This window comes from Argentina silus (genome assembly GCF_951799395.1).
Source record: "Argentina silus genome assembly, chromosome: 4".
NCBI classification, from domain to species: domain Eukaryota; kingdom Metazoa; phylum Chordata; class Actinopteri; order Argentiniformes; family Argentinidae; genus Argentina; species Argentina silus.
Window position 1 is genome coordinate 25,440,669 of NC_139658.1, and position 10,819 is coordinate 25,451,487.

Below are 10,819 nucleotides of genomic sequence, written 5' to 3' on the forward strand. Positions count from 1 at the left end.
ATCACAACTCCTGGAATGGTTCATTAAAAAGTCGAACATATGAAATCTACAACTCTGAGAGAGCAGAACCACTCTGTCAGTTTCTTAAAAAAAACACACACACACACACACACACACACAGAGACAGACAGACAGACAGACAGACAGACAGACAGACAGACACACACACACACACACACAGACAGACAGACACACACAGACACACACACAGTCAGTATAAACATCTCTCGGCTGTAGTGTTACACTTACAAAAAACAAGACACTAAATTCATTTCCTGTCTTCCTGTTCAAATAGAAACCTATACACTCTCTCTCTCTCTCTCTCTCCCTCCCTCCCTCTTTCTCTCCCTCCCTCCCTCCCTCGATGCACAACTGTCTTCCTGTGTGAAGTGCCCCCCGCCACCATGGAGGCTGTAGCGTCGTGGTCAGGTTAGTTTAGGTCAGTTAGTCATGAGTGAGTTATTAGTTAGTTAGTTAGTAGAGTCGTTAACGATCACGATGACCAGGTGCTCCTCCTCCAGGTCACCCAAAGTCCTCCTGGCGCCGTGGAGGTACTGCTGGGAGAACGGGGACGGGGGGAAGGCGTACAGCATGCCGCCCTTCTCTCCGCCCTTCGCCCCCCCCACGGGGAGGCTGATGACGCCCGCCGCCTCCTTGTTCCTGAGGTAGGTGACCAGGTGGCGAAGGAGGCGGACCTGCAGGCCGGGCTCTGGGGGAGGGGCCTCGCGGTCGATGGGGCCCTGCAGGGCCAGCAGGACCACGTACCCGTCTGGACTCCCCTGCTTGACCCGCCGGGTCACCTCATCCAGGCGGCTCTGGTCCATCCGCAGGCGCTGGGCGATCTTCAGCTGGGCGAGCGCCCCCCCCACGTGGGGGGGCGGGGCCTGGGTGTCCTTCATCAGGGCGTGGAAGAAGGCGGCTCCTCCCTCCAGCAGGTAGAAGTCGGCGGGGAAGCAGCTGTTCTTGAGGGCGAAAAAGCCGTGCCACACCCTGGAGAGCGCCTGGGCGTACTCCGCCAACGTGCCGGGAGGCTTGCCGTCGCCGTGGGGGTCCGAGTGGTTGTCGCCGGCCCGGTGGTTGCGTTCGGGGTTCTTGTGGCGCCCGGTGGCAGCGGCGGCGGTCTCGTGCCCGTCCTGACCCGCCCGGTCCTCGGCTGAGTGGCGCCCGCTGTCGGGGGTGTGGTCCTGGGGCTCCGTGGTGGAGTCGGGGGCTCGGACCCTGGCCCGGTCGGGGCTGGCGTCGGGGGAGGCCGGGCCGACCGGACCTCGCGCTTTAGACCTCCCCCTGCCCTCCGCCTGCCTGTCGTTGGACAAGCTCCGACTCCGCCTCCGGCGCCTCTCCTCCCAGGCCTTCCCCGGCCCCCCGGCCCCCCCCCCTCCGTCTCTGTCCCTCTCCTTCAGCCAGCGCTCCCTGCTGCGGCTGCGTGCCCCCCGGCCCCCCCTCTCCGCCCGGCCGAAGGCCTCAGTGGTGCCCCTCCTCTCCAGGCTGCGGGTGGGGCTGCTGAGGTCGCGGTCCAGCAGGGCTCTCTCCCGCTCCCGCTGGGCCAGGGTGTGGGTGGGCGACCGCTCACGGTCCCGGCTCTTCAGCTCCCTCTCCAGGCTGCGGTCGCGGTGCCGCCCGTACCCCTCCGGCAGCAGGTCGAAGTGGGCCGGGACGGGCGGGGGGTACTGCTGGGGGAAGCTGCGGCCCTCCTCCACCTTGGCGAAGTCCACGCGTAGCCTGCGCTCTGGGCCCCCTAGGGCAAAGCCCCGCATCTGGGAGCAGGCGGCCTGGGCGGCGTCCAGACTCTCGTACTGGATGTTGGCAGAACTGTCCCCCTTCACGTAGTCGATGTTCCGGATGCTTCCAAACCGGTCGAACTCCCGGGCCAGCGCCGCCAGAGAGTTAGCCGGGCCCAGACCGCCCACCCACAGCCGGGTCGTAGGGTTGGCCTTCCCGTAGCCTATCTTAATCTGGTTCCCCCCCACCATCCGCCCCTGCATGGCGACCTTCGCCCTGTGGGCCATGTCCAGGTTCTGGAACTTCAGGAAAGCGTAGGACCCGCCCTGCCCTCGGGCCGGCCTCTTAATCACAACCTCCTCGATAATCCCGTACTTGTCAAAACCTCTCCTCAGCTCCAACTCCGTCACGTTACCGTCCAGATTCCCGATGAACAGATTCCTATTGGCTCGCTGGTCGTCTTCTGGTTTTATGTCTTCGTGATCCGCCACCGGAAGCCCGTACGGGCGGCCCCTTTCATCTAACATCCCATAAAAGTCCCCCAGCAGGATCCTCTCCCTCTCCCGGCTCAGGCCCAGACCCTCCACCGGGTAGTGCCGTGGGGGTCGGATGTCCCGCATGTTGCTGCCGCCCGCTCCGGGAGAGAGGGACCTCTGCCGGTAAGGATAGGGGCCGTGTAACGGTACATAACCGACGTCCGGGGGTGTACAGCTGCGGCGACGGACGTACATGGGCTCCACCTTCAGGGGCCGGTCGTAAAGGGTTAACCTCGTCTTCGCATGCCGGGCTTCCTTCGCGTCCTCTGTATGCCGAAAATTGACGTAGGCGACCCGGCCCAGCTCCGGGGTGTGCGACAGCTTGACACTCACGTCCCCGAACTTTTTGAACTCGTGAAAGAGGCCGTCCTCCACATGTTCGTCGGAGAGCTGCGAGCCCAGGTTGCTGATGAGGAGGGTCTTGTATTCCAGGTTCCCCGGTCCCCGTCCACCGGGAGGCTCGGTCGGTGCTTTGCTTTTGGGAGGCGGTGCTGTGGTCCGGAGCGGCGGGCGGCTGATGAGGCCGAGTTCGTGGTGTTGTTGACGGTGGTGGAGGTCCTCCCGCAGCCGCGGCTGCTTCTCCCGGTCTCTGCTCCCGCTCCGCGCCCGGTGCTTGTGGTAGCTGCGGCTCTCCGCCAGCAGTAGAGCCAGCGGCGGAGGCGCCAGGTCGTCCCGGGTCCGGGCCCCGTCCCGGTCCCGTTCCCGCTCCCGTATCCGTTTGGCCAAAGCCCTCGACGGGCTGCCGTCCCTCCCGGCCTGCCGCTTCATTCTGCAATGATGGAGCCCAAACTTTTTAGTGTCTGCAGCGGGAAGAATCCGGTTTAGAAGCGAATTTCTTTGATTTTCAGAGCCGTTCCACACCGACGGAGACTGTAGTGATGCTCGGCTGTCCTCCGCAGGGTGAAGAGTTTGCGTGATTTAACAGTAAAAGCAGAAAGGCGTTAAAAAGCATGTTCGCGTCAGTGGACCTGCAGCGACGCCGCCATCTTGGACAAAAGGAATGTGAGCGTTCCGCCGATGGGCGGGGTTTGTGTGGACGTCACAGTGACGTCACGGGGATGGAGAATTTCAAACTAAAATAATCAGAATAAATAATCAGAATAAATAATCAGAATAAATAATCAGAATAAATAATCAGAACCAGAACCAGAATCAGAACCAGAACCAGAATCAGGATCAGAGCCAGAATCAGAGTCAGAGTCAGAACCAGAACCAGAACCAGAACCAGAACCAGAACCAGAGCCAGAACCAGAGCCAGAATCTGAATCACAACCAGAATTATTTTATTTGGCCAAGTATATTTGCACATACAGGAAATGTACTTGGTGAGGTTGGTGCATAGGACATAAATGTACAAAATAGCAAAATATTAACAAAATAGCAATAACAAATTTATAAATTTACAAAATAGAACAATACATCTTGTAGGCTGTGTGAGGCTAAGTGGCAATGAGGCTAGAGGCTGTGAGACGGGGATGGGGCAGGTACACTATACATTAGAATACTTTAAAATAATTATAAATTATTGTCAGTGCAGAATATTTACTGAAAAATATGTGGCATATGTTACTATGTCTGTTGGTTCAACACTTGTTTTACGTCTGACTGTTTGTAATAATTGGTATGTCTGAAAGTTTGTTATATACTTTTTTTTTTTTAATAAAAGAGATTATTGAATTTCAGAATTTAGAAAATGAATGTTTTCATCCTAGACTTACCTTACGATAATAAAAGGTGTCCCTCTGTGGATGTGTGTGCAGGAGGGAGTGAGTTGAACACAACAGTATTGTCCTCGATGGAACTTTCCCCCATGATACCGTGCTTTCATCAGTCTGCTTTCCTGTCTTTCATTTCATCAATGTGGATTTTACCCTTTTTAATGTAAAGTAACCTTGGGTGCTTTGAAAAGCGCTTCAAATAAAATCTATTATTATATTACATTGAAGCACAGAGATGTACGTGAACAGGAAGCAAAAGGCAAGAGAAACAAAACTGCTCATCTCACAATTTAGTTACAAATTAAACCGTTATCATAAATATGATCTCCCATCCCAGAATCTTCTCTCTCGACTGAGGCCACACCCCTCGCACCCTGGTCCGACCCTCCTCCTCCACCTTTGTGCACGAAATGAAAGCATGGAGTTATCTGAAGATGTTTCCATGGCAGCATGTTGCAGGTGATCAGTCTGTGTTCAATTCAACGTTTTAAAACATCTGTTTGAAATCCCCGCCTCCATCTGAAGCACTCCTCCCTATTGGTCGGTAGAACCTCTGGATGCCCCGCCTCCCGTCAGCTCCGTGTGACGTCAGGGCATCCAGCAGAGTCTGACTGAGTCAGATGATCAGTTTTAACAACACAGCACCTATTCACACATCTACCACGGTACAAGCTTGTGTAGTCACAATACACACTCTGCATTGAAATGTATGAGTCAGACTTCATTTGGTAAACAAATATTTGCGCTGCAAGTAAATAAGTTCAACATTTTACATTCATGTGTGACACAATTTGGATCTACTAGCAAACACAACCATCAAGTCAGACACATTGGGTTTTCCATCTTTTAATGAAAAAGTAGCACAGTTATTATAAACATCAGGTCTTACATGAAAGATCAATGTGAAAGAACAGCATTATTTATCCTTTACAGTCTCCTCCCACAGCTGTCCTCCCTCCTCTACCTCCACCACTGACAACACATTTATGTCAAACAATAAAAACTCTATCCCTTTCAAAAACAAACTAAGGTTGTGTGTGTGTGAGTCGCTCAGGTGGTTCTCAGCGAACATTACCCCACCCCAAAAACTACCCCCCCCCCCCCCCCAGGTCTGAATCCATGCCCTCCCCAGCAGTGGTGGTTTGTTAAAACTCTGTCCGTGCCTTGGCTGCGTTGGGGGCGTACTTGGGCATCAGCTCATTGATCTTGCGGATGAAGTCGGACTTTTCGGCGCAGCCTTTACACGACTCTCCCCACTCCTCCAGAATCTTCTTCAGGTCCTTCACCTTCAGCTTCTTCAGGTCCGCCGTGCTCAGATCCACCTGTTTGTCTGCAGAAGTAAGAAACACATGAATACATTATTACTGGTCACAGTAAAAGACAGTCACCTCTAGAACACTGTTACTGGTCATAGTAAAGACAGTCACCTCTAGAACACTGTTACTGGTCATAGTAAAGACAGTCACCTCTAGAACACTGTTACTGGTCATAGTAAAGACAGTCACCTCTAGAACACTGTTACTGGTCATAGTAAAGACAGTCACCTCTAGAACACTGTTACTGGTCATAGTAAAGACAGTCACCTCTAGAACATTGTTACTGGTCATAGTAAAGACAGTCACCTCTAGAACACTGTTACTGGTCATAGTAAAGACAGTCACCTCTAGAACATTGTTACTGGTCATAGTAAAGACAGTCACCTCTAGAACACTGTTACTGACACAGGCTGAGTCACAACAATGGATGACTTACTAATACTGTTACTATGGTGACCGCACATAATATAATTGTTAAATGCATAATATACATCAATAAGACATTTAATTAAATGAGCACTTATTGAACATTGTAGTTATGTAAACTGTATAGTATTTGTGATGTAAAGTATATAGTGAGCTTTTATGTGTTTATTGTGTATTACTGTCTGACCGATTGCAACACCTGAAGTTCCACCCATCCATCCATCCATCCACCCACTCACCCATCCACCCACTCATCCATCCATCCACCCACCCACCCACTCATCCATCCATCCATCCATCCACCCACCCACCCACTCATCCATCCATCCATCCATCCATCCATCCATCCACCCACCCACCCACTCATCCATCCATCCATCCACCCACCCACCCACTCATCCATCCATCCATCCATCCATCCATCCATCCATCCACCCACCCACCCACTCATCCATCCATCCATCCATCCACCCACTCATCCATCCATCCATCCATCCATCCAGTTGTTAATGAAGACTAAGGCCCAGTTGAGGACACAAAGGACACTATGTAAATAAGCCTCTGGAAATATGCAAATTCATGAACCGAGAACACAGAACAGGAGAGGAGAGACTGCACAGGACAGAAACATGAAGCAGACTACCGGTGACTAACATTACTGCAGACAGACCTTATCATCTCAGATCAGACTACCGGTGACTAACATTACTGCAGACAGACCTCATCATCTCAGATCTGGTTGAGCTGTAGCCAATATCCTGTCACTATGGCTGCCACGACAAACATGACATCTGACAGGACCACAACAGAAGAGGTGACTAAAGCAACCGTCCACACAGACCTGTAGCCAGGCTAGTGGACAGTACAAGTAGGTAAGGTGCTAATGTACTAGCATCTCCATCTAATAGGCTGGACTGCTGCACACTGTAATCACCCTGTAGGCTGTTAGCATCTCAAGGTAGTTAAAAGGAGTACTTCACTCCAAAATCATTTGTAAGTCTATTTCTCATCAGTCCACCGAATCATTATTGCTGGAAAGTAAATATATGTTTGTCATTAGGATGATTATGAGGCTGTAGAGAACTCCTCTAACTCTCTGTGGGCAGTAGCAAAGCACAGCCGGTCGGCACCAGTAGCAAAGCACAGCCGGTCGGCACCAGAAGGTTGGGGATTCTAACCCTGAAGAGGGTAAGCTACGCTACCTCCGTTTGCTACAAAATTCAGCCGTCTGAGTTTATACTGTCCTGGTCTCACGTAGCCACACCTCCAACCACCTTGTCTCCACGCCTGCTTTGGAGGTCCGGAGAATTTTAGATTAGCCGTTCTGACTCGGGCTGAACTGGACGCAGCGATGGGAGAATGTGCTCACAATTTCATTGGACGTTACATTCCAAGAACCCCGCCCCCCCAGACCTGTAGAACGGCTGCTTATTGTTACGTGTGTCGTCTTTTCCGACCGCTTGGGACTATTTTGCGAAGAGTTGTTGCCTACGCTAGCTTAAAGGAAATGGAAATGGAAGAAACCCTGAAAGAAAAAACTGAATTCTGTTCTTTTGGACGAGGTTTTTGAGTTGTGTGACGGGGCATCAATCATAGAAGACCTTTGTACCTAGTTTCTACAGAGGACTTCCCCAGTTCTGTACGCACCGTATTTCAGTTCACAGATCTGGCTGTCCTTCTTCTTCAGCTTCTCACAGATCTTCTCCACGGGTACATGGTAGCTCAGGGGCTTGGACACCTCGTTGACGATCTTAGTGGCTGCATCGCTTGTTGCTCCGATGTAGTAACACTGGGACGAGTAGGACAAGGACCACAATCAACTACACACACACACACTTGGATACTAGTTCTACACGTTTCCATGACGTCGCATTCATCATCCATACTTTAACACACATCAGGAATCACAGAGACTATACATGACTGCCTTACAACGAGGAACATGGGTTCAATATACGTACAAATCGGTTCTCTTTGCCCTTGACGTCTTTGCAGGTTTTCAGGAGGGCTTTCTCGATGGCTGCGCTGTTGAACTTTACATCGTTGTCTTGTAAAGACTGGTAAAACCTTCCCAGGAAGCTGACACACACTGACACAGAATCAAACAGAACAAGGACACACTTCAGACATCACATGAGGTTTCAGGAGGCATTCATTGAAACATTCCCACTTCCTCGACCTCGGGAAGACGGAGGCAGGGCTGAAGCCTGCTGGTGAAGGAGGGTCATCACTGGTGAGATAACCATCGTTCCACTCCTTTTCATTCATTGTCTTGACTGCGATCACAGTCTGTAGTCTGTCGGTCTAAAGGGACACCTGACAGACAGAAACACAACACTGTCCAACCCTGTAGGAGAGACACGGAGAGAAGCCCGTCGGCCTCGGTGATAGCATCCTCTACCCAGGGCGACAAACAGCTGCCTCTCCAGGAACATACCTTCTTCTCCTTGAACAATAACCTAACAGTTCTCCAGTCGAAGGCACCGAGAGGAGCAGCCAGACCGACTAGGATACGACGTGATGAAACTTGGCCGGTGTTCCCCGGCTAGCCAGCTAGCTACCGTTAGCCGCCGAGGTGAACATGAACAGAAACAATCAAACTCACCTTCGCATTCTCCGTCTTTCAACGCGTCGCTATTGCTGGGCACCAAAGCAAGGGCAATGGCGACCGACAGGCCGCTTAAACACAACATTTTACAACGAAAAACTAAGTTAAATGTGTTGAGGTGGAGGTCTGTCGGCTCATAGGGAACTGAGTAGCTACTGCGTCCACGAGCTGCCGCTGCCGCTGCTCGCCGGTGCCGGGGCCGCGACGTGTGACTCCTTCACCCACGTCCCCCTAAGCTGGCCTCCTATTGGTCCTCCTACCCATCAATCTCTGCTCCTCTCTACGCACCTTCCGCTGATTGGACAGGAGCGCCTCATTCCGGGGACATCGTCCAGTTGGCGCCTTCCGATTGGGCTAGAGCTCTCACGGACGTATCACGGTATGTAGATCTGTGTGTTCTAGAACAGACACAGTTTTCTTCACCGTAGGAACGTCTCACGGTGACACTTCTAGGTGGACATTTCTATGTCACACACCATCCACTCGCGCTGTCGCACTAGGACAGGAATACTCTTTCATTATATTGTACTAATATTTGCCATTAATCATAACTCAAACACAGATGTCAAGTTGTGAGTTAAGGAGCGGATAAGAACGAAACTATTGACATTGACTGTCTGCATACACTTTGATTGTTCACAGTGTAAAACGTTTATGATGTTGTGTAATTGAGTGCAAACGTTTCATCAGGATCTAATCTAGTGGGCCTAATGTGCGCGTAGTTGTTAAAACCAAGCAATCAGCTGAAATATCACTCTAGATAATAATTGGATCATACGCAACACTGTTCATCGCTTAATAAGCATATTGTTCTACTGATGACTAATTAAACTGATGAAATAATGACAGGTTGAAGCGTCATTGAGTCAATGAAACATGATCTTTAATGTTAGGCATTAATAATGAATTCCACATCACATCAGTTAAGTGAGTAGGAAAAAGTGTGTATTTACATCTAAAATCCACATCACAGTTTATTCATGCTAACACAATATATACAAGAAATTACTTGTAGAGTAATTGTACAAAGGTTTTCATATTCCTTAGTGGTAAAACTTTACTTGCTGTTTCCGAATCGTCTTTGATGCAAAATACACAAAATAATTAATTATGCAAATGAAAGTCACGTTTTTGTTTGTTGTATGTTTTTTTGTTTCTAGTTTTAAAAACACATTTACATCAGAAAGTACAAGGCAGACAATTAATCACAATCTATACATGGTTTGCCCTTTTTAACCTTATAAATACACAGCTGCATGACTATTTACACAGAGCAAAGCCTGGACACGTAGTCTGAACAACTCAAATGATTTCAGAAGTGTTTCCCCATCCTAACGCAGTTCATCATATTTACAAGAAACAAAATGAAAAAGCATTTTCAATTAATTTCCACCCTTCCAATAACCTCCCGTCATACTGTCCCATACAAGCTCGCTCACCTTGGCCACAAAGTTGTCATTCAAAACATACCACACCTCTCCTTCAAATGACGACCATCCCTGGCACTCAAACCAAGTCCCATTCAGCTAAACACACTCAAAACACACAGATGGATTGGACACAGTACTGAATGTGATTGTAAATGTGTAGTGTAGCTTTAATTTCACAAGCAGTGGCCAGGTATCACCACATCAAACCAGATCTCCCTGTTATAGGCCCCCGGGCCACAGAGGAGCAGACTTCGGGAACAGGAATCCTTTGTCAAGGAAATACAAAATCAAAACGTGTTTAATTAAAATGCTTCTTCTTCTGGTCTCTAAAACCACTCAACATACCAGTTCTCTCATGAAAAATATGTACAATTGTTTTATATAATCTTGTTTCACAGCTCTTAAGTGATTAATTCCTTTAACGTGTACCAATTCAGGACTGTATATTCCTAGTTTTTGAATGAAATGATTAGCGATGCTTTTGGAACGGTAGGAATTGGCCCACGGCAAAGCATTAATCTCTGACACCAACACGCAAACAAACATGATCTCTGTGCTTGTCTATGTATGCCTGGTGGAGAAAAGCTGCTTCTGTCTGTCACACATTTAAAAAAAGTACTTTGGGTAAATAAGAACGATGAGGGAAACTCATACATGGATGAATCATGACAATAAAAGGTTAATTTGAACAAAAGAAAAGAGACTTTGCATAGGTTATACACACAACATGTAACGTCAATGTCACTATTCATATTGTTCCATCCAAGACACATTTCCCCATGGCTCTGTTTATACTGAAAGAAAGCTTTTTAAAAATAAAATAAAATGAAAGAGTCCAATTCTATAGAGTATTCTATAGAGGTAAGTTAAAAGGAGAATAGTGGGGGATTGTGTATTGTGTATTCAGTGATTAGAGTTCGAGAGCTGCCCCCCCCCCCCCGTCTCCCAGGCTGGACAGAAGGTGGTACAGTAGGGATATGCTCTTGGTACTCTCTCTCTGCGTTTCATCATCAAACAGAGAACTATCATCACAAAACCATACACAAAAACCAAACAACTTCTACAA

The 10,819-nt window shown here is 49.2% G+C and overlaps 2 protein-coding genes across 2 annotated transcripts; both read right to left on the reverse strand.

The window, feature by feature from the left end:
• Window positions 1–372: 372 nt before the first annotated feature.
• On the reverse strand, window positions 373–3,217 carry rbm15b (RNA binding motif protein 15B). The gene has a single exon (XM_083667579.1). The coding sequence runs from the start codon at window positions 3,021–3,023 to the stop codon at window positions 471–473; it is 2,553 nt and encodes an 850-aa protein (XP_083523705.1). The 5' UTR covers window positions 3,024–3,217; the 3' UTR covers window positions 373–470.
• Window positions 3,218–4,803: 1,586 nt separating this feature from the next.
• On the reverse strand, window positions 4,804–8,527 carry manf (mesencephalic astrocyte-derived neurotrophic factor). The gene is made up of 4 exons (XM_083667740.1): window positions 8,321–8,527; window positions 7,677–7,804; window positions 7,363–7,504; window positions 4,804–5,303 (listed from the first exon to the last, which is right to left on the reverse strand). Exons 1-4 carry the CDS (start codon window positions 8,406–8,408, stop codon window positions 5,119–5,121), a joined length of 543 nt encoding a protein of 180 aa, XP_083523866.1. The 5' UTR covers window positions 8,409–8,527; the 3' UTR covers window positions 4,804–5,118.
• Window positions 8,528–10,819: the final 2,292 nt, after the last annotated feature.

Coding starts and splice junctions, on each gene's coding strand:
- manf (XM_083667740.1), bottom strand. CDS start 8,408: ATGTTGTGTTTAAGCGGCCTGTCGGTCGCCATTGCCCTTGCTTTGGTG. Junction 7,805..8,320: donor GAAAGACGGAGAATGCGAAG/GTGAGTTTGATT, acceptor ATTCTGTGTCAG/TGTGTGTCAGCTTCCTGGGA. Junction 5,304..7,362: donor GATCTGTGAACTGAAATACG/GTGCGTACAGAA, acceptor TTACTTCTGCAG/ACAAACAGGTGGATCTGAGC.
- rbm15b (XM_083667579.1), bottom strand. CDS start 3,023: ATGAAGCGGCAGGCCGGGAGGGACGGCAGCCCGTCGAGGGCTTTGGCC.